Source organism: Eumetopias jubatus, unplaced genomic scaffold (genome assembly GCF_037043125.1).
Source record: "Eumetopias jubatus isolate StellerSeaLion01/CBP00866 unplaced genomic scaffold, mEumJub1_p1.0 scaffold_6, whole genome shotgun sequence".
In the NCBI taxonomy this organism is placed as follows: Eukaryota; Metazoa; Chordata; class Mammalia; order Carnivora; family Otariidae; genus Eumetopias; species Eumetopias jubatus.
Genome location: NW_028274812.1, coordinates 59,519,598 through 59,544,849, shown reverse-complemented (window position 1 = coordinate 59,544,849; position 25,252 = coordinate 59,519,598). Strand labels below are relative to the sequence as shown.

General features: G+C 32.4%; 1 protein-coding gene across 1 annotated transcript in view; it reads right to left on the bottom strand.

The window, feature by feature from the left end:
* Nucleotides 1-25,252, bottom strand: part of ASCC3 (activating signal cointegrator 1 complex subunit 3) — a 338,572-nt gene that overhangs the window by 286,124 nt on the left and 27,196 nt on the right. Inside the window, exon 4 of the mRNA XM_028104151.2 lies at nt 15,064-15,623. Coding sequence (XP_027959952.1) covers nt 15,064-15,623 — 560 coding nt within the window. The remainder of the gene's footprint in view (nt 1-15,063; nt 15,624-25,252) is intronic.

The following is a 25,252-nucleotide window of genomic DNA, read 5'->3' as shown; positions in this document are numbered from 1 at the left end:
TTATGTTGGAGAGCAAACAGAGTATTTCAATCAGTGCAATCATTGGCCTAGAACATATTTTGATTCTACTGTAAATGGGTCTACTAAGAGCTAGATAGAATATATTTACATAGCATAATTTATCTGTCTAGTTGTATCATACTGACCACCAAGTTAGATTTTTTTTAAGTCCATAGCTTTACATTAGTTTTTTTGTGTTGCACATTCTATAAGTTTTGATAAATGCATAATGACTACAATGATATGTTTCTACCATTAATAGTATCACACAGAATAAATTCACTGTCCTGTGCTCCCCACTTCATCCCTTCCTCCCTTCCCAACCCCTCGCAACTATTGATCTTTGGACTATCTTTTTCAGATTTTCACTTTTTCCAGAATGTCCTATAGTTACAATCATACAATATGTAGCCTTTTCAGAATGACTTCTTTCACTTGGCAATATTCATTCTTTCCACATTTTTTCACAGCCTGATGGATGGCTCATTTCCTTTTATCACTAAATAATTTCCCATTATATGGTTATACCACAGTTTATTTATCCATTCCTTTCCACATTTTGACAAGTATGTCTTTATTTTTTATTTCATTAAATTGTATAATTTTCATTTTTCCTATCTTTTATCTTTTCCAAATTTTCTATAATAAACATAAAATACTTAATCAAAACAGGTTTTATCTTATTTTTAAATAATACAAACCAGATTCTGATTTATGTTTTTTTTCACTTTTTGTCTGCTACAGACACAAAGCACCACTCACTTAACTAATAAATAAAATAGGTTTATTTACCATATTTGGAATGAACACCAGAAATTATACAAATAAAATCCCTTATCATGTAGGCAAATTAGCTGATAACTAAGAAAATGAGAACCAGTGATAAGACAAATTATTTCTTCTATCAAATCGTATTTTTCAAGAGAAAAATCGTTTTTTAATCAAACACAATTTGACCACGTGGGAATCATGATGACACACACTATTTTCTAAAAAATCTTACCAGTGAAAGATTATGGTAGTAATTTTTAATAATTATTATTTCATAGCACAATAAATGTTTTAACAATTTAATCATATGGATCCATAAGCAAACTCCTTATCCTAATATCTAACTACATCTAGTTAAGAAGGAAGGAGAAGCAGTAAGTGCAGGGTGTCCATTATAGTCTTTCTAAGTAGAAGAGACATGGCATTTTTAACTAGTTAAGAAAAAGAACAGCAGCTTACACACAGGAATTAAAAATGTGTTTGAGCATCTAAATAGCCAGATTTATAAAATGGAGCAAGTGGGTGTCATATCAGTCTTCAAATAAGCTTATTTCTTTGTGTATCAAAAAAAAAGGAATTTTTTTTGTAGAAAACAATACCTGTGATTGCTCATATACACATTGAATATTTATTACATTTCCTATAGACTGGTAATATGCACGCAATGTTTAGTTAGCCTCTTTCCTTATTGGTACAGATGATAAAAATCATAGCATTTATTAGGGGTCCTTTCTATTTGCAGGATTTGCAAGGCACTAAATTCTCTACACAGAAGTTCAAACCCCAAGAACAGTATATCACACATCACTTTTTCTAGGTATCAACTGATACATAAAATGCAAAAACAACAAAGCTATGAGAATCAGTACTCATATAAAACTAGAGACAGGGCTAAAAGTACCAAAATAAAGCAAATATAAATAAGGCTTAATAATAATATAAGCAACAAGTTCCTGGCTTTGGTGCTTTTTTTCCCCAGAATCATCAAAATATTTATATACATATAGTTGTTATTCTTATTAAATCAACATAAACATCATGATTAATTTTCTATTACTGTGAGCAAACTCAAGATTTCAATTTTAACTCTAAATAGAAATAAGCTGAATAAGTGTTTATTGGTCACTGATTGTGACAATACAATTGGCATGTACCTTCTATATACTGAATTTAGTTACTCTACTATTTTCAATTTTTATTTAATATTCATAAGTAGCTAAACCCTTAGTTTGCCACAATAAAAAATATGATCCTATAAGAATAACAAGTCATTTCTCCTTTAAAAAAATACAAACACTAAAATAGATTTTACTATTAAACTTCTTAAAATTATCTTGAAAAAAATCCCTTCCCCTTTATGCTTAAGATAGGAAGAAGACTGCCTTCTGAAAGAACAAGTATTAGCAATTAAGATGAAGAAGAAATGGTGACAGAAAATTCATGCTTTAAAATATCTCTTCTGGTAGAACAAAAAAAGAGAAAACCTAAAACACACACTTCAAAACCTAAAAACAATAAAAATATCTCCCTGGACTAAACACTGAGCAAAAAAGGCAGAGCACTGGGTAGAGATGAAATGACAATCAAGGCTCCAATTCCGGACAGCATGGTCAGGGGTTTGGCTCCCTGGAAGCCTCTCACCTAAATGAGCAATGTCCCACGCAGTGTGGGAGCAAGGCTTAGCTGAAGCCAGGGCAAGGGAATAAATAGGGCTCTGCTGTTCATGAGAGGGGTTGAAAAGAACTACTACAAAAATGACACTTGGGGCCACAACTACTACAAGAACCTAATACAGGGCGTAGGGGAGATGCAAAGGGGAGAAGTTACAAATTAACATCTGCATAAGAATTAAAATTCCAAACAGATGAAGAAATTTTTTTTTTAAGATTTTATTTGAGAGAGAGAGAGAACGAGTGATGGGGAGGGGCAGAGGGAGAAAGAGAGAAAGAAGCAGACTCCCCACTGAGCAGGAAGCTGAATGCATGGTTCCATCCCAGGACATGGAGATCATGACCTGAGCCGAAGGCAGGTGCTTAACCCACTGAGTCACCCAGGTGCCCCATATATGAAGATATCTCATCCTAAAAATGATAGTTAACAAAATCAACAATGGAACTTAAGTGACTCCAGAAGGTAATATAGAATAAGATGACAAAGACTTTAAAATAAATAATACTATCAAAGAGATAAACAGAGCAGTTGCTTCCATTAAAAGAATTTACACAACAAAAGAGGGTGTATCGCGATGTTCTTTTTTTTTGTTCAATTTTTCTGTAAACCTAAAACTGGTCTTTAAAAAGTCCATTAAATTTTTTAAAAAGATGATATGATTCAAGAAAAAAAGAATTATAACCCTATTATTAATCTAAGCGACTATTCTCCTAATGATAAATATTTGCAAAGTTGAATGATTATCCTACTTGTGGTTTAAATGAAAACTACCTTATAAAATGTCTTATATATAAAAGATGCTTAATAAATCTTTGGGAAGAAAACAAGTAAGTAATGAAAAGATCAGTATGAAGTCATTTTCTAACAGCATTAGTCATCAGGTTATGAAATATACATCTCTTGGAATTTCATTGGGATCTTTTATTTCACAAATACAGTAAAATGTCCTTGAGGTCACCTAACATTTTTAGAGTATTTCAAATGTTATCATGATTATTGTTGATAGCATAAGAAAACAAGTAATTGTATATACATTAAAAATTTTAAAGAAACCCATCTCCACTGTGAAACAAATACATGTTATAACTGGGTGTAACTAGAGGCCTTATGTATCTAAAGGTGAGGAAACTGCCGCATGTCTTATTATTTAAAACTAATACATGCTATATTAATATAAGCCAAAGAATATGTGGGGGGAAAAATAAACAGAAGAGCAACAAAACCAAAAGTGGTTCTCTGAAAATAAAACAAACACTCCTCTATCAATAAGGACAAAATAGAGAAAAGGCAGATAGAAAGGAGCAATCCAATTAAAAACTACTGTTAACATTTTTTTTAATAAGAGGATATTATAAATACTTTTAGAGCAGAAAGCTTGAGTACTCAGATGAAATGGCTAATTTCATTAAAAATATAATTTTCAAACTTGATTTAACTAATAAAAAATCTGAATAAGTCAACAACTACTGTAAAATTTGAATTGGTAATTAAAGTCTGCCCTCCAAAAAGACTCCAGGCCGGACAGTTTCAGAAGCAACCATGTATCAAACTTTCATGAAAGACATAATCATTTTCTTATAGAAACTTTTTTGAAAACAGGAAAAGAAAGAAAGCTCCAGAAGTTTATTTCATGAAGTTGTAATAACCTTAGGTATTAAAACAGGATAATTTATAAATCCTTTACTCAGGCTGGGATTCTAAGCATACCAGGAGGATCGAAAAACCATACAATGAACCAGTACCCAACCAATAAAGCCCCAAGAAAAAAAGGAGGCATTCAGATTAAAGCAAATAAATTAAAGCAAATCAATGTATTTTCTTTTTTAATTATACAGAGATACGCATTTTAAAAATTAAAGTTATATCTACACCTCTACTGCGTGTACTAAACAGCATACATTATATATTATATAGTAAACATAATATCTAAAGAAAAACAATATTCAATTTAGAGAATGTCTTCTTTTGAGATAACAAGTTATTTTAGATTTGCATGTCAAATGAAATAGATATGCATATTGAAAACTAAGAATAATGAAGTATGATAAAAAATGTTAAAAGCTAAGTAGAGGAAAAAAATTTTGAATTAACAGTCCATGTGGAACTGAGTATTGGAATAATTACATAAAGCACAGTATATTAATAACATTGTAAATTATTCTTAGTTTGGTTTGTGGCATAAAAGATTATTAAATATTCATACATTCCAAAATAAAGTCTTAAACACGTAAGAAAATGACCATGAAAATTAGGACAGCATTTATTTAGAATTTATTTTTCTCTCAATAAAAATGTGTTATGCAAATTGTTGGACTGCAGAAAATTAGATAAATTATATTTTCAGAATAACTAATGTTCATTATTTACAGGTACTTAATCTAACACAAAGCTAAAACCAAGGTCACTTACAACTTAATTAAAACTACTTGGAATGTGAACCTATTCATTCTTCACATGCTACAATTAATTAGATGTGTGTAAGTAAGGTTACAGCTAGGTACCACTGTATATTTAAAATCCTGCTTTACATTTTCATGGAAAATTGATAGCTTGATTCTTAGAAAATACGTCGATTTTAATTGCCTTAGAATAAACAAATTTATAGCCATTATATATATGTGTATGAATATGTGTGCATGTATATATAAAGCTGAACACAATTAATGTATTAAGTATTTAAATGAATGCTCAGAGCAATTTCTAAATCTAATAGTTATTTGTTTACAAATTGACAATTGAAACACCTGAAATGTTCTTAATCTCAAATATTAAAATAAGAAATTTATCCTTTATTTTACTAATAAAATATAGGTATCTCTAATATATCCTTTATTTTACTAATAAAATATAGGTATCTCTCGGTATATAAAATGCATGTGCTCTCCCAAATTCGTCATAATATTATTCATTATATCAAATACAATTTTCTTGCCCGTTCTCCTTGTGTATATATATATATATATGTATATATAGATAGATAGATATGGAAATTCTAAGAGGAGACCAAACAAACAAGGTAATGAGAGTGGTTGGTTAAACTTTGTTAGATTTCCTTTTTGTCTCTGAAAACCTTAATATCTGACACACAGTAGACAATGAATGAATGAATGAGTAAACAGTGCCAAACAGAAAAATAAGAGAAAAAGTATGAAATTTGGCAAAACGTCTTATTCTTTGAATAACCATTCCAATGAAGAGCAAAATGGTTTGAAATCCATTACTGCCACAGATTAGTAACAGCAAGTGTTTAAGTCTTAATTGTGAGTTTAAGTTAAACTATAGGTTATTAAAAGGTGGAGACAGAGTTTTGCCCAACAGACGGACACTCATTTACCTATAACAGGTTTTTTTAACTACAACAAATGGATTTTGGAGTGCCTGGGTGAATCAGTCGGGTGAGCATCTGATTCTTGATTTTGGCTCAGGTCATGATCTCAGGGTTGTGAGATCAAGCCCCACACCCCCATCCCTGGTGTCAGGCTCCGTGTTCAATGAGGAGTCTGCTTCTCTGCCTCACCTTCTCCCACACTTGCAAGCTCTCTCTCTCAATTAAATAAATCTTAAAAAAAAATGGATTTTATCAAGTATGACATCAGTGTTTTCTTATAGAGTAAAACATGCTTAAAACCTAAATGTGGCCAAAAAATAAAGGAGGAAATAGCGACTGGTTAAAAAAAAATTTTTTTTAAACAAATGTAGCTGCTAAACCAGATTTTCCTATCTAGAATTAATAGTATTCCTGGTTACAAGTACACAACTTTATGTTTATTTTATCATGTCCTTTTCAACCCATCATTTTAATAATTGGACCCATAAAAAGAGGAACAAAAGCAACACACAACCAAGATAAATATAAAATATAGCTAATGCTTTCCCAATAGAGATTATAAAACTTAAGAGACCCATTATAACAGGTGAAATATTTCACCTATTTTGACCTTCCCTAACTTTTACATTCAGCTAAAAGTATAACAAATGATTCATTTTTCCTCATGAAAAGTTCATTGCTTATAGAGTAAACATAGGAATGAACAACCTAAAATGGTAAACAATGTGGAAGTGACAAGAACCTTGAGAAAAATGGCTCTATCACTTTAGAGTATGCACTATGGACATATTCAGGTATGTGTCCATTAATGAAATACAGAGAAAAGAGACATCTGATCCAAATAACATTCTACTTAAAACCAGTGAGACTAAAAATGAACAAAGCTCAAAAAACATGGTAGATTCAATCATGTCTTGAGGACTGCCTTTCTAAGCAATCTAACACCAAAGGAAGACTCCTATGTAAAAAGATGAATAGATCTGCCTACTTGAATACTTAGAACATCTGCAAAAGTTTTTTAATCTCATTATAAATTTTCTTAAAAATAAAAAAATTTCATCAAATGAAAAATTGGCAATTCTCACAGGAAAACTGTAAGTGGCCTAGAAATATATGGAAAAAAAAAAACCTAAACCTCAGTTGTAATAAAAAAATGCTATTAAACAGTAAGATACCATTTTCTCTCTTTTAAACAGGCAAGGATTTTAAGCATAATCACTGCTATCTCTGAGAAATAATGAAAAAAAAAAGTGCCAGAGAAAGGCAAAATTCTCCAATTTAAAAAAAGAAAACAGAAGAGATAAAAATGATGGATTGTGAAAAATAAATATAAGCTTAAAATTAACACATAGCAATGTAACAACAACAAAAAAGAACAGGATTCACTAAATGAAGTCATGAAAAAATAGTCTTAATTAATTTTCCTATGAGATTATTGGTTTAATTGTTCTTAAACTGGCAAAGTAACTCACTTTTTAATATCCTTGAAGAGAAGATGATGAAAGCATTCTACATGTCAATACTGGTAGATCTATGGAGCACTGAACCACTGTATCCAAACTGGGTTGACAATGGATTAATGGCAACATAGAAGAAAACTGAGAGTTTTACACTTAAAAGAAAAAAGGGTAAGGGAGAGAAAATGTAACTACCACCATGTCTAAAACATCCTTATGTAGGGGCGCCTGGGTGGCTCAGTCATTGGGTGTCTGCCTTCGGCTCAGGTCATGATCCCCTGGGATCGAGCCCCACATCGGGGTCCCTGCTCCGCGGGAAGCCTGCTTCTCCCTCTCCCACTCCCCCTGCTGTGTTCCCTCTCTCGCTGTGTCTCTCTCTGTGAAATAAATAGATAAAATCTTAAAAAAAAAAAAATCCTCATGTAAAAAGGTAGATGCCTACAACTTTGTTACCTCACTGCAGAAATGCAGGACTAAATGGCAGACATAATAGAAATAGTATCAGTTCAACAAAACAAGTAAGTTATAAGAGAACTACTCAAGAAAGAAATGGGATGCCTTTTGAAAAAAAAAAAAAACAAAAACCACTTCATTAGACCTCATTATATGGGCACTATCATTCTGACAGAATGCTAGACCCACAAATACTAGATTGGGTGGAGAAATTCTATGACTCTAAAGATTCTGTATGTCTTAAAAATGTAATTTTACCCAGTGGCAGCTCTCTATTCACTTTGGTTGGAGGAAAGGCTCTTCTGATCACTGGTGGAAAGACTATAGAAAAAACAACACATATTTGGCCCTCAAAGCTGAAGGGACACTATTTTAATTCCAGCCTGGCTGATATCAGTGTTTTTGTATTGTTCAGCAGTGCTAAATCTACCAAAAAGAATGTACAACATCAAATAGATGAAAAATCTTTTCATAAAGCATTAACGGTATCATTCCGCACAATAATAAATACACTATTCTAGATACCAAAACCATCACTATATTCTCGTCAGACTGTAGTATATACATTAAATTAGTGGTTTTCAAAGTGTGGTCTGGAATGTCTAAGATCCTTTTAAGAGGTCCATGAGGTCAAAATTATTATTAAAACTAAATAACATTATTTAATATAAGAAATTTAATATCAGTATATTTTATTTTATTAAAATATTATTTGCCTCGTTCAGTCACATCCTCCCATGAGTATAAAGTGAGTTGAGCTTTGCATAAGCTACATAATGTATGATTATCAGAACCGACTAAATGTGGAAGCACATCTGGGAATCTAGTTGTCTTCTATTAAGCTAGACGTTGAAATAATATGAAAAAATGTAATACAATGCCATTCTTCAAACTATATTTTTTTATTTTAGAAAAGTTATTTTTAATAAAAATGTTCCTTATGTTAATATAACAAATTAGGTATATTACATTATTTTAAAATACTTATTAAATAATTTAATGTATTAAATTTTTGTTTTAATTTCTAATACAATATCGATAGAACATATTGATAAACAACATAAAGAAAAGTTCTAGGAGGTCCTCAGTAATTCTTAAGAGTGTAAAGGAGTTTTGAGAACAAAATGTTTAAGAATCACCATTATTAAACCATGCTAATTATTCTACATCAAAATTTCAAAGAATGTTGAATCATTTATAATGCAAATAAGTAATAAAAAAAATACAGTCTTCTCTCAGAAGACAATCTAACCAACTACTTTTTAGGATCAGGCACATGTCTGGAACAGGGTTAAATTCAGAAGTTTACTTGAATGAGTCAAGTAACACCATCTGCAAAAAGTCAAGAGATAAAGCTAACAGCAAATGTCAAATCACAAATGCTATAAAGAATAAGCCCCATATGCACAAAAGCAAACTATGATCATATCAATACAACTCAAAATTCACTTTTCCTAAGAACTGATTACACAATAACTCTATCAATATTTACATCAGTATTAATAACTGTAAATAGCATTTAATATTGAAAGAGTACCAAGAGATATGTACACTCCAATACATCTTCAATAGATCTCCAATATTCTCAAGTGTTTTTCTATTAACATCTTTTATATTTTAACAAAGACTATTAAAATCAGAACTCACATCAAAAATTAAATTCAATACATCAAAAACTAATGATGTAATGTATGGTGATTAACATAACAATAAAAAAATAAAAAAAAATTAAATTCAAAAGATTTTCTTAGGATTAGTGACACTTAAAGCTAAATAGAAAAAAAAAAGTAGTAAAAATAATAATTCTCTGAATTAAGACCTAGCCTTTAAGCATCATTTTATTACTTGAACCATCTATATATAAGGCATAGATAAAATTTTATATACTCATCTATAGTGTATACACTAATAAAATTTTAATATGTTTAAATATATGATGCTCATTAATATGGAAGGCAAGAAACTAACATTTGAAAGCCTACAGTCTGTGAAACATTATGCTAAGTACTTCATATATATTATCTCACAATTCCCCACAGCAAAATTCCTAAGCAGATATTTGACAAATAGGGAGCTGATGTTATAAAGGCTTAGTAGTTTGCCCATGGTCAACCACAGGTAAGGAAACGGACAGAATCTGACCCGGCTTTGGAAGAAAAGAAATTCCTTCAGATAGTCTTGTTAGTCAGTGCCCTTCTCTTCAGAAAGAATCTAATGGCATATTGGGTTGAACAGTAGGCCTAGGTTTAGAAAAAAGTCCCAGAATTTCTACAAGTCTTGCTTTTATCACTTTAGGAAACACATGGGCCTCAGTTTTGTTTTGTATCTTTTTACAGAGTATTTTATCCCTACCATGCAGGACTATGAAGAAACTGGTTATGTCAAAGGAGACAGCCTGGTACAGGTCCACACATAACAGGCACTGAAAACATAGTAGATTTGCTGTTACTAATACTACTACTTTCTAGGGGGAAAGTCTGTGTTCAAAGTTCATTATATGATGCCAGTAGGACTAAACCGACTGCTACAATTCTGGTTATGGAACATCAGCAACAGGAAGATGTCTGTACCAATCAGGATAGGTCCTGATTAAGAAAATAACATGGAATGTTCAAATCTTACTTGCTTCCAATGGCTAAAGTGCTCTAACGTTAATATTTTTTTAAAATAAATAAACCTCAAGAGCATAAAGAACCTTAAAGAATCTCTAGCTCAATCAAATTCTAAGGCTTAATCATGAGTGTAGCTTTAACAGAAAGATGACTAGGAGTGAGAGGTTAAAAGAAGAAAAGCCCTTAGAGGTGCAAGGTAGGGCAGGTAAAGATGATGGTATTGGGAAACCTAAGAAGTGGGCTGTTGTATTAGTTCAACAGCCACTAAAACATATAAATACTTCAAATGTCATTAATTCTCTGCAGAAATACTGAAATTCATCCTTAATAAGGTTCCATCCTTTCTCTTATTTCAGCCAATTCCATATTTGGAACTCTCTAAAAGGGCAAAACATTGTTTCTAATGAAATTATGAATTAGAGTAAGTGCCAAAGATTCCTCAGTATATTTAAAATGTTTTATGTTTCAAAGCACCAAATACAGCAAAATGTACAGATTTACTTTTTGGCAAAGAAAATACACCACAGTGGAGTCAGAATTCTGAATTTAAATCCTGGATTCACTACCTATTCTGTAACCTTGGGGAAATTTCCCAACATTTCTATAAAATAGCTCCTAGTAAGCAATAATCCATAAGGCCAACAGATTATTTCCTTAAATAAGTACCAGCAAAGCAGAGGTACCAAAAAATGAGAAAAATGCTTTATGTTTGAAAAATAACTTCAACTTAACTACAATGGTACAAATGAAATTTTATTAGAATTTCTTATATTTGCTTTAGTTTTTTTTTTTTTAATAACTTAACTAGGAAGTGTCTCAGAATGTAACCTTTCCAGTGCTTAGCAGTTTCTAATAGGTTTTAATCCAGCACTGTTGACCTCAAGGCATTGCTGTTAACGATTAAAGGAGTCAGAGAAAGACATGTATCATATGATCTCACTGATACGAGGAATTCTCAATCTCAGGAAACAAACTGAGGGTTGCTGGAGTGGTGGGGGTGGGAGGGAGGGGGTGGCTGGGTGATAGACACTGGGGAGGGTATGTGCTATGGTGAGCGCTGTGAATTGTGTAAGACTGTTGAATCACAGACCTGTACCTCTGAAACAAATAACACATTATATGTTAAAAAAAAAAAAAGAGAAGATAGTAGGAAGGGAAAAATGAAGGGGGGGAAATCCGAGGGGGAGACGAACCATGAGAGACGATGGACTCTGAGAAACAAACAGGGTTCTGGGGGGGTGGGGGGATGGGTTAGCCTGGTGATGGGTATTAAAGAGGGCATGTACTGAATGGAGCACTGGGTGTTATATGCACACAATGAATCATGGAACACTACATCAAAAACTAATGATGTAATGTATGGTGATTAACATAACATAATAAAATAAAAAAAAGAAAAAAGATTAAAGGAGGTGACACACATACAACACTTAACATAATGCTTATGTCAAACAGTAGACACTCAAAAGTTGCCATTACTGTTATTACTATTGTCATTACGATTACTTCTCTCCACACATTTCAGACTAGAACCTTTCTCTAGTACCACCTTTGTGGTAAATGTCATCATATGCACACACTTTTTATTCTCATGCTTCCAACACTAGTTCAACAATAACATAAAGGTCTTTGGGGGGGAAAAAAAACTTTAAATAGCCAGTCCTCAAAAACAGCTTTATCATCAGTCATTAGGTCAACAAACTAAAGTTGGAATTGGGAATCCTATGTTGAGGAAGAAAAATGCCTTCAGCACAGACATAGCTTTTAACATACTCCTCATATTCCTATGGTTCTGCTAAATTTCTAGAGCAACAGCACACAGCATGTTTATTTAAATATTATTATTCCAGAGTCAACTAAAACCTCAAAAAGAAATGGAAATTAATCATGCTATCACACATACTGATTACTCTTTTAACTACACCCTTTCCAGGCTCCAAAGTGAAGAATTTAAAAGTCAAAAGACAACACATAAGGTATAGCACACCTTAAAGTGAAAATAACAGTGGTCAAGAGTGACTGTAATAAACATTTTTCTATTAAAGCATTACTTCAAAATTATAAGGAAAATTTGCTGTAACAAACTACAATTGTACAGAAAGGGATCGAATATATAAAGTATAAATAACATATACTGTAAAATTAAAAAAAAGACTATCATAATAATTGTTTATTTTTATTCAGTTAGAAAAACCAAAACACTAAATGAATCATTTAAAACTCCATTACTCAAGCCACTGGTAGAATGTGACATATTCACTTACATGTTAAACTGTCCATTAAACACTGGTTGAAAAAAATCACTGAACCAGACCATATAGGGTGTATCTATAGGTTTTAGAGTGGCTCCCAGTATACCTTAACAAGGTGTACAAAGCCTTACTTTATTTGTCCCTTATCTGTCTGCCCACCCTTGTCTCTCAACCACATGCCTTTTACAACCAGCACCCTCACTGTACAGATTACAGCTCTTTAAACACATTGCGTTCTTGTTCACATTTAAAATAGGTTCCCTACCTTTCTGGTCCACTTGAAGAAGTTAAATATAGTCATATTTTAAGACGTGGCTCAAGATTAACCTCCTCTATGAATACTTTTCCTACCATAGTAACCCCTCCACACAATCTATGACTGGTTCTTTTACGCCCCCATTTTCTTTTTATATATGGTTGACGTGTGAACAACACGGGTTTGAACTGTGTGGGTCCACTTATATATGGTTTTTTTCTCAATAAATACAGTATATGACTGTAAATGTATTTTCTCTTCCTTATGATCTTCTTAACATTTTCTTTTCTCTAGCATACAAAATATGTGTTAATCGACTACATTATCAATAAGGCTTCCAGTCAACAGTAGGCTATTAGTAGTTAAGTTCTGGGGGGAGTCAAAAATTATAGGTGGACTTTTGCCTGTGCATGGGGTCAATGCCCCAACACCTGTGCTGTCTAAGGGTCAACTGTAGTAACATAATACCTATGGTATTTGAGTACACTTACTTCATGTTATTTCCTCTTACTGAACAATGAATTCCCTGAGAGTAAGGTTGCTATCTTATTCATCCTTCTATGTCCAGTAACTAGCACTGTACCTCATACATAATAAACACATACAATAAACATACGATGAATGGATGGATGCATGAATTAAGTTTGACCATGTACTGAGGTAAATTATGAAAAAAATCTTGAGAACTAAAAAACATTCTCCCTCCAACAATCAGATTCAGTTACTACTTAAAAATTGTGGCAAGGAAATAAGAAATACAAATTACACTGCAGATATTCAGAAGTGAAAAGAACAGTTTTATGGCTAAAATTTCCGTTAGTTATATGTTTGTAAGTTTCAGTTTACTATAATCATAATAAGACAACTGCTATATATTCAGTTAGGATAAACAAGTATCAGTAGAATTTTCTTTATAAATCCCAATTTTTAAAACAATACTATTATTTTCAAAATGTTAGAGCAAAACCATTTACGAATATGGAACATAACCTGATATAAATTAAACTGCAAAAAAGTTAAGATAAATGAAACTGATCACAGAATTAACAATACGATAACTTATTTTCAAACTGAAGTTTATCAGCATAATACCTATTATTACCATGGGGTCAGGCCTCCAATATCTGTTTAGTTAATTCCCTAAATTAATTTTTCTCTGAAAAAAAAACTAGTATTTTCATCTGTATTTCTGACACTTGATGTGATTTAAAATAATAACAAATAATATTCACAGCTACATTACTATGTAATGAGTATTTACTAAATGCTACTTACCATTTCACATATAGATAGATCATTGAAAGCTTATAACGATTCTATTATCTTTGCATTCATAGCCCTGTGAGACAGTCCAACAAGAAAACAGCCTCTGGAAATTCAATTACCTAAAGTCTTACCACCAATAAAAGGGAAAGGAAGGACTGCCTGATTTCAAAGCCTCTACCCACTCTGCAACAGTATACCACTTCTCTTAATCCTTCATTAAATATGTTACTCATCTAATTTATCCAGTATTAAGATTAGGTTGACATTATATTAAATTTATAACAGGAAAGGAATATAATGCCAGTATTGAGAGCAAAACTAAACACTTTAAGATGAACTTTTCATGTAACTGTAAGAGTAATTCATCATTTTGAATAACATAACTAAATCGTGGCATAGAAAAGAATTAAAATTATGTTTTCCTTTATATGATATAAAAAACTTATAAAGACTTTTTTTACTAAGTAATATAAATTAGTCCAGTTATTTCTAGATCAGTCTGTTTTTCAAAGTTTATTCTTTCAAACATGGAAACTAGTGAAAAATATTTTTCTAAATCAGTAAGTCACTCAATATATAGATAAAATTTCTAATACTTTGAAATTTATTATATTTTCATCAAAGAACTCAGAAATATAAAGCACTATACAAACATTAACACTTACTAGTATGGTAATCATGATTCATCATTTAAACCTATACACTTTTTGAAGATTACTGACTATTGATTATTAAAATGTTAACAGCAGATTTAACTAGGACTATCCCAATAACCAAAACCTGTGGACATCTTAACTGTTGCCCTCAATCTTCTGTTATTCATTACATTCACAGTCCTCCTCCAACTACTTAGTGGAAAGATATACATGCATACTATATAAACCATTTGGCTATCTATTTTACAGCAGCACAATATTAAACTATCTTTGCTAACTATCCATGTTTTAAAAGGCTATTAAGGTAATTCATATTAAAACTTCAATAACTTCCACTATACCTCATTCTGAAGTTCATCACCACTTTTAACGGAAGCAAGCATATCATATAAAGTACAGCAAAGATCTTCTATTCTTGTTGCTTCAGCCATTTCATTTAAAGTTGCATTTAAGTACTTCTCAACTTCACACCACAAAAAGGAGTCGTTTGTTTTTTCCACAGGCTTGAGCTCTGGGGTGGAATGCTCCTGAAAATGTTCATTCAGAAACTTCTTATAATCAAGGCTTATGGTTTTCTGGGGTTCACCATTTATTGGCAACTCGTCAAAGTGGTCCAAATCATGCATGTCAAATGAAAATGCTAAATTTTTACCAAATAAAACTCTATCACTATTTTCTTCCTCTGTCATCTGGATAAGAGCAGTGAGATTGTCTTGACGGAAACGAGTAGTAATTCGATTAGTAGCATTACAAGCTGCAGTGGCCGATGACGATGGAAAGGGACCAAACATCTGTTTGATAGCTTTTGTCTCCTTGTGACCAACAGAGTCCTTCAAGTGAAATGTCTTGAAGAGAAATGCAGCCGCACTTTCAACTGCTTCTTTCCCATTATCTATTCCAACTATTTGAAGATGAAAGAAACAGTATTAGCTCAAGTGAATCACTGTTGAAGTTAACCTCTTCAAAAAAACTACTACAAATATTCTTCTGGGTAATTCCAGCAGTGAAAATATACTGATAAAGATAACCAATTTAGGAACAGAAAAATCCCTTTAAGTCCATTCCCAAATTCCCAAAGAACCGTATTAGGTCAATAAATCATTACCGGTAATCAATCATTCCCTATCTAGAAAGGAGAAACTATCTGGTAACAGCTCTTTACCTCTTTCTAAAAACAGTTTGAGGCATTAGCTAAAACTTGTTTAAAAGTGATTTTTAAAAACTGATTTGATAGGCTAGTTAAATAAACCAAAATAAGGTGTAAAAAATATATCTGAATTATAGACTTTTAGAGCTAGGAGAAAACCTCAGGAGATCTATAACTTCCTTTGCAATTTGTACTGTGAATCTGAAATGGCAAGAAATAGATTTATATAGTTTTCACTCAAAAACATTTAATACCATCAAGGATGGACATAAATAGAATCTTGTCAAATAAACTTAGCCATATAATAAAACATTTAAAAGAATCTGCGGTTTAAAAGAAGTAAACTTCTTACCAAAGTAAGAGGAAGTAAAGGAGTAGCCACTAATCTCTTTAAAGCATTAATTTCTCATTACTGATCTTCTCAAATAAAAGAAAGAACGAACCTGTATCTGTGTCATAGAATTCAAAGAATAGTCTCGGAATGGAAAAAAAGAATTTTAATCTTCAGAAGAACCCAAAGACAATGTGACTGACCTTAAAGAATAAAATTAGTAATATAACTAATACTAGTATCTTCCTGAAACCATGCCTGCAATTATATCATTGATCACAAATCTTGAGCAGCTTAGTACAGCCTGATATTCAGTCCAAACTCCTATATTTTGTTTTCAAGTCACCCTGCCAGCTGACTCCATCCTTTTATTCCAGTCTTATTGACCATTATCCATTTCTAACTCCAGCCAACAGGATTTCTTAACATCTAAACACCAGGTCCTGTCCTATGCTATGCCTATTTCTATGCCTTTATGTAACCTTCCCCAAAGTCTCTGATTATCCAAATTTTACCCATGTTTCAGAATCCATCTTAACTGACTCTTTCAGGGTGACTATAATATTGTGTACAATGTTATAGTCCTTCACTGTTCCTAGCCCAAAATAGGTGCCTCAATAGAAATGTGTTGAATTAACCTAAACCCAGGCCTCAATGACACCAGACTAGTGGTTTTACACTATATGACACTGCCTCAGTAATTTTTTATCTGATGTTTACACATGTGTGTAGAAGACTAACAATTTATATGAGTGAAGATAATTTTACACTGGCTATTATTTCTAATTTCCTCAAGTATAAAGTCTACTTGCATGACTATAAAGAATTTATAAAACAGTATGGGACATATATTCTTTTATTATTTAGGAAAATACATGACAAAAAACTTCTATAAATTAAGTAACCCTTTAATTGAATAACGTACATTTTACTTAGTCTATACATGATGCTTAGAGAATTTGGGTTTTGAATAATTTAGGAATTGTGATAATTCTACAAGTAATTCAATAGGGTTGGGACTACTTAGGTCTGAACAAAAATGGAACTTACATTTTCAAACTCACTTTATATCTAACACCATAAACATATATTCTTTTGTAAAGATATTTTACACCTTGGGACATTTCTTAAACAACTTACTAAGAACTTTTACATTAAATTATCTCAATTTTTCCTAACAAAATTATCTTCATCTTACAGATGCTAAAATGGGGACTCAGAAATAAATAACTTGGAAGAGATCAAACAGCTAGCTATCAAATGAGATTCAAAGCAGATTTCTAATTCCTAAACAAAGTGCTTTACTACATACACTGATACCCTATAAATTCCCAGAAAGCAGATTTATCTCTAATTCTCATGTACTAAATAAATAAACACCTTACGAAATAAAGTACTGTCAGAAAAGTCTTAATTTCTTACCAAAAGTGGAACTGTACCATTATTACATCACTGGTTAGAGTATGTTACAGCCATATACTGCATTCATTAAATATAATGCAGTGGAATTAAACATCTTGCCAGAAAACAGTCTCCATAGTATAGTAAGTGGAAAAAAAGTTATGAGTCTACGTTTGAAGAAAAATAACTACAGACTCTTGGAAACATATATGAAGATCAAAAACATTTTTTCAGGGTTTCAAATTTTTAAATGAATACTGACATATCTATTTGTAAAAAAAAGTCTTCAAAAATTTTTAATTAAATCAGATAATGTTAATACCCTTTCCTAATTATTAACCCTACCCTCGCCTAATTATTAACTCTCCTTCTGTACAACCTACTCCAGCATATCTTTGAGTAGGACACGTGTTCACACCACACAGTGCTTTTGTTGTTGTTGTTGTTTTTTTAAGTGAATCAGCACCACGCTCTCAGGAGTCCGGAAGTTCGTTTTTGAGAAAAATTAGCAAACACCATTTATGGCCACTGTTGGCTTTCCAACAGAGACTACAGCATTCTGAAAACAATGGGGCACTAAAACACGCAAAGCGGGCTTTTTGCCACACTGCCTGCTGGCAACCACGCACAGGTGTCTTCCCCGCCCAGAGCCGAGACACGCATTCCAGCTCGCCCCGTCCACACGTGATGACGTAGTCAGCACAGGACACTGGCTGTTAGCCGACCGCCCGGATAAGAAGGCGCCTCAGGATTGGAGCAGAGAACCCTGGCCTCACGCAGGGCGGCAACAAATGAACCACCCCGTTTACTAACACTTGCCCACCTAGGAAGCCAGGACTCCGATCTTTTGGTGACTGAACTACATGAAAGGTATTTGTAACACATGGAGAAAACATCTGAAGAGACTGAAAGCAGTCTATGTCTGACTTGTCAAAGGTCTGGCAGGCCCCACCTCCCCTCAACAGAAATGGCAGGAGAAAGGAAATCTCCAGCAAACCACGCTTGTCCATCGACCAGCTGAACCGGAGCATAAATCGCCACAGGAAGAGAAGGGGGAGACCTACGAAGCGCGTGTGGTGTGCTCCTACCGTGGAAACTTGTAATAAGTAGTCCTTTTCTTAAACTGTACCCAAAATTAAATTTATGAGATTAACTGTGAGGATGTTCACAAATAACCTCTTTATTTTTATGTATAATGTAATACTATTTTATATTTTATGCACAATGTAAGACTGGTGAACTTTTAGATGATTATTTAGTAGGCTAAAGCTCTTCAGCAACTTCACATTTGCTCCAATTTTCAACCCTGTTCTATTTCACACGACTGCCTGTGCTAATCTTTCTGGACGGATTTTAAGAAGCTTAGTTTTGTCCTCAAGATAAAACATAAGAAAAGAGTAAGATATACACTAAGTAATCAATTGTCAAAGCTTGAATGAAACTTAAGATCTCCAAACCTTTAAGAAAGCAGTCTAGATACCTAACCACTTGAATATCAAATTTTCTATCCATAAACACTATACAAGTTGGACTGTAAATCAGAAAACTGGCTCTTATCACCTGGCACTTCAACTGTAAAACATTTAAAGAGATATGCTTAGGTCACTAGACTATTCTGTATTAATAAATACCTGCCCTGCGTACTTCCCAGTTACATTGAGAGAAAATGAGATGTGAAATGTAAACTATATAATTGATAGCTGATTACTGTAACATTATAAAACACATTTTTAAAATCAGAGTTCAGTGATGATTATAATTTAAATTATTCTCAACACAAAATTTACTTCTATATTTCCTTTGATAGCAAAATACTAAGAATTAAAGGGTTGTAAACTATAACTTTTAATAAGTAACCTACACCTTAATAGTTGGGGAATTCTTAAAAAAGAATGAATAAAAAATTTTAATTGAAAATTGAATAAAAATATCCATCAACTGCTTGCATCCTTAACTGCTAATAATTCAGTTTACAAGTTGTTGACAAATGAGTTCCCTGACCAGTTACATCTTCAATGTTCAGTAGAGATATTCTATAAATATCTTTTAGATTTATATTTTAGTACTGAAATGTTCAAAGCAGTCAAATTTACTTTTTCATGTTATGCAAAACTTTAATAAGTGTTCATTTTACCAAACGCTTGATCTGCATCTGCACATACCATAATATTATAACCCTGCATCAGTGTCAACTGAAGTTCATTCCATTTGTTAAAAGTATCAGCAACACAGCCAAGCCGTTAGAAACATGCTATATTTGCAGAGATTAGCTAACTGATTTTTTAACCAATAATTACGATACATTTCTTACAAATATGTAAAATATTTGTGCCATAAACTTTACCAGGACAGCATTACATAATAAAAAAAGTACAGAAATAAGGATTCTGCTTAAACATACACTATTCCATTCCCCAATCATTTCCTTCCCTTTACATATTCCCCTCCAGTGCCATTGGTGTGCTTTTTTAATAAGAATAGTATCTAAAATTGTCTAAAATGAGTCATGCAAGTATCTTCCTCATGTGACAAAGAAACTCAAATATACTGCGATTAAATAACATACTAAGACTACAAGAGCCAGGATTATGTTTTATTTTTACATTATACCTAACCTTTCAAATAATCACCAAATTGTCAAATTTATGATGTAATACAGATAAGCGTCTACCATATGACTTTTTAGGGGATGAACTGAATAATTTATGCCATCTAAACTTTAAAATTGCCTAGTTATGCAATTTAGTATAATGACCTTCATTTATTTCAGAGTGTAACTCTGCATCAAAGCACCTCCAGCAAAACCTCACATTAAGCAGCCATAGTATTCAAGAAATGTTCAATATAGTAATTTAAAGGAGTTGCTTAAATGTCAAAATTATTCCTGCACTCACACAGAAATTATTGCCTTCACGGTGAGCAAATAATTAAAGGAAAGCAAACAGAGAAACATATTTGGTAGAGAAAAAGAGAAGTACAAGAGATTAAAAATAGTCCAAAGCACTTTCCCATGTTTTCAAGTCAGCCATTCAATTTTTTGCATATTCACTATAAAATGTGAATATTCATCTTACAGTGTAGACTTCAAGTCAGCATCCAGCCACTGTATTGCCATTTCTACTACTATAAAATCCTGCAACAAATTATGACTTCCCAAGCAACCAAACAGCTAACATAAAAATGTCAATTTTATATAAGAGCTTTCTACAGTAAAACCATTACTTTGAGCATCACTAAAGAAACTGTACCTTTGAACAAATCACATAGCTTACTGATATTTACCTAGCATTTTAAACTTTTTAATGTCCGAGGGAAAACATTTAAAAAAAAAAGGATGATGTAAAGTATACACTTCAGTTCTGTATCCATTTATCAGATGCTTAGTAATATTATATTCGGTAATACTATAAAGAACATCAACTGCAACCTTAAAAATGCCTCTACTAAGGAATGCAGTGCAAATTACTTAGGAAATTATAACCACTTGTAACTGAATAATATAATGATAAACTAAAACTTTATAAACTGAAGATTTGATCCTATTTCCAACTTTTGCCATTGTTATAATGTCCATTCAATTTACAGGTGTTTTGCCATATCCTCAAGTAATCTGAACTGCCTGTTTATACAGCTGATATATCTGCAAAGTCATCTATGATTTAATTCACTTATTCAGCTCTTCTATTTTGTAATTCCTCTGGTGAAACAGACATAAATTTAACAACTTTGACCCTAACCATTTAAAACAAAATCTAAATCTGTCCCACAGCGTCCTTCCTGATGAACTCCTTCCTGACTCACCGAAGCACAGTTCCTGCCCTTATGCACAGTTCCTTCACATCACTGAGCACATACATTTATCACAGCAACTACACAGAACAACTATATGTTTACCAATGGCTACTGGTACATCTAGATTATAATAAAATTATTCACTGACAGCCATTTACCAGGCTTTACTCTACACATTTGTAGTACTGCTTCACATCACAACTATACAAAATAAGAATTATCATCACTGTTACAGATGAGGAAACAGGATTAGTGATTTTAATTAGCTACTCACTAGTAAATGACAGAATTGTATTTGTACCACATCTATTAACTGATAACTTTAAATCATCCTAAACTATAGGTAAATGATTTTATGAAAACAAAACAGAAACAAATATGGAATAAAAAATATAGTCATGAATATTCCAAACAAAGTATTAACTTACTGGATCTATCCATGTATCTAAAAGGAAACTATAGGAAAGCAGAGTTTATTCAGAAATGAAAAGGTGGTCTGATTAACAGAAAATCTTGCAACATAATCTATACTCAAAAAATTAAAGGAGAAACGTCTAAAGCACAGATACGATGGCTAGAAGTGGAGCAGGTGGTGAACCAAAGGCAACAAACGGAAGAAAAGGCCAAGCCATTACAGCTTTGGGGTCTTAACATTACGAAGTTACTGAATCCTACAGAGGGAGTTTGTGAGATGAAACATGTAAACCCACTTGGTCTCTGTTACCATAGTAGGCTTTGATATTTGAGCTGAATATATTCCTAATACATATTTATAAATGTATAAATATATGTAATAAAAATAAGCATGAGAATGATAATACAAATTTATTTATTATACTTATGATATTGGTTAACAAAGGCTGAGCAGGGTCCGTAAGTTCTGACCATACCATTAAGATTTTATTTCTTAGGGGCGCCTGGGTGGCTCAGTCAGTTAAGCATCTGCCTTCAGCTGAGGTCATGATCCAAGGGTCCTGGGATCAAGCCCCATATTGGGCTCCCTGCTCAGTGGGGAGTCTACTTTTTCCTCTCCCTCTGCCCCTCCCCCCTGCTTGAGCTCTCTCTCTCTCAAAAAATAAAATCTTAAAAAGATTTTATTTCTTAAAAAATAAATACTGAAGGAAAGATAAGCCAAGTGTTAAGCTGAACTGTGAATACACAGGCATTTGTTATATTTTTATCAGTCTGAAATATTTTAAGAAAAATGATATGAAAAGCCATAATTTTTACTTTTTATTGAATAAAACAAGAACATATACAGTACACATACAGCTCAAAGAATTATCACAAAATGAATGCACCTATTTAATTTGGATAACTACTTTGAGATAGAGAGTATTATCAGCTCCCCAGAAACTTACAAATCCACTCCCAGTCATTACCTGCTTCCTTAAAAGTAGCCAAAATCCTGACTTCTGAATCAGAGATCAGTCATGCCTAGTTTTCAATTTCATATAAACAGAATCATCCTATCTGTTCTTTTGTGTTTGGTTGCTTTCATTCAACATTGTAAGATCCATTTACAATGTTACATATAGCTGTAGTTCATTATTACTATAAGGTAGTTTACATATCCTACTTTATGCCACTATTTAACAGTGAATTGGATTGTTTCCCCTTTAAGGCTATTACAAATAATGCACTGGTCTTTTGTGTACATGCATAGGCATTTTTACTGGAAAATTATGTACACATTACAGGATTAATATATACCAAGACTTAAAATTTCACTTGTCCAACCACATTAGATACTGTCAAACATTCAAAGCAGTTATACCAATTTAAAACACAGTCAGTAGTGGATGAGAATTCTTATTTCACAATCTTGAGCCTGACCAACAATTGGTGTATCGTTCTAATTTTAATCATTCTGATGTGTATGAAGTGGCATCTCTGATTACTAATAAGGTTGGACACCTTTTCGTGTTTACTGGCCATTCAATTGTCTTCTACAAAGTGTTTGTTCAAGGCTCTTGCTCCTTTTTATACATGATTACCTTTTCTTATTAATTTGTAGGAGTTCATATTTAATATAGTACAAGTTCTCTTCTGGGTTATATATGAAGCTATATTCTCCTGTGACTTGTCTTTTTACTCTCAAAGAATAAAAAGTATCAGTTTTAATGTAATCTAACTTACCAATCATTTCCTTTATGAGTGCTTTCTGTTTACTATTTAATAAAATTTTCCATATATAAAGATCATGAAGATATTCTTTATTATCTTTTAGAGGATTTAATTCAAGCTCCATGTTTTATTTTGTAAGCTGGTTAGAATTATCTGTACAGGTTTAATTTTTTCATATGCATATACAGTTGACCCAGCACCATGTACTGAAAAAACAGCCATGTTTCACTACCTGAGGACCTTCATGGTAAAGAAAGAGCCCTAATATCCATAGGTCAGTTTCTGGACTCTATTCCATCCCTCTATTTGTCTATCTTTAGACCAACATCTCACTTCTAATTTACTAATCTTAATAAGTCTTAATATCCAGTAGAGTCAATGTTCCCTCTTTATTTTTCAAGGTTGACTTGGCTGCTCTTTGCCTCTGAATTTCCATATAATTTTCAGATTATCTTGTCAACTTCCACACACAAATGCACACCCTGCTGAGATTTTGATTGGGATTGCACTGAATCTGTAGGTCAATATGGGTAAGAATGATCTTATAATAATGAGTATTCTAATCCTTTGTATATTATTGCATTTATTTAGGTGTTCTTTCTCTAATATTTGTGTTTTCAATGAGGAAATCTTGCTCACCTTTTGTTAAATTTACTTCTAGATATTTGATGATTTTTAATGATTTTGTAAATAGCATTTTAAATTTGCTGCTGGTAAGCAGAAATAAAATTGATTTTTATATTGACCTTGCTAAGTTCATTTTCTAAGAATAGGCAGTTTTTATGTGAATAATGGCAGTTTTTATGAATCTTTATACTCTTTCTTGCCTTTTCAGCAAGGACCTTCAGTATAGTGAGAAAAAGAAGTGGTCAAGGGTATTGTCTAATTTCCTATCTCAGGGAAAATTTTTCAACACTGCATCATTACATATGATGTTTGATCTAGGCTTTTTTAATATATATTATTTATCAAATTCAGAAAGTCCTTTCCTAGTTTGCCAAGAGTTTTTATCAGAAGTGATTTTAGATATTCAAAAAATGCTTTTTGTTCATCTACTAATCATGTGATTTCAAACCTTTATTACATGAATCACACTATTTTTTTCCCTATTTATTAATCCAGTAACATTTTGTGCATTCACGTGCCTTTGTGTTCCCTCTCACACAAATTCACATGTATTTTTCTTTATTGATCCATTTGACAGTATATTGGAGTCTTCATGACACTTAACTATAAACATTGCAGTATGCATCTCCTGAGATTTAGGATATACTTACATAGCCACTAAACCACTGACTTACTTCAGATCTAATATTACCTCATGATACGCAGAGTACATATTCAGATATCTACAACAGTCCCAAAAATATCTTTATTATTTTTTTCTAATTTCGGATTCAATTGAGAATTATACATTAAATTATTATATGCCTGTAACCTTCTTTAATCTACAAATAATAACCTCATGCCTCTTTAAATGACATTATATGACATTCTCCAGTAAAGCCACCAAGGCATACAAATTTCTTTGTGCGAAGGTTTTTAATTACAGATTCAATTTCTTTAAGTCAAATATTCAGATTTTCTATTTCCTCTTTTGACCATTTTAGTAATTTTTGTTATCTTAGTCCTCTGAATCTGTCTTCTTCTCATTCTCCTCTTCTCCATCCAGCTTCCTCTTCTGGAATGGACAGTCACCTCTAGGAAAAAGTGGCCCAAAAGCCAGGATCAC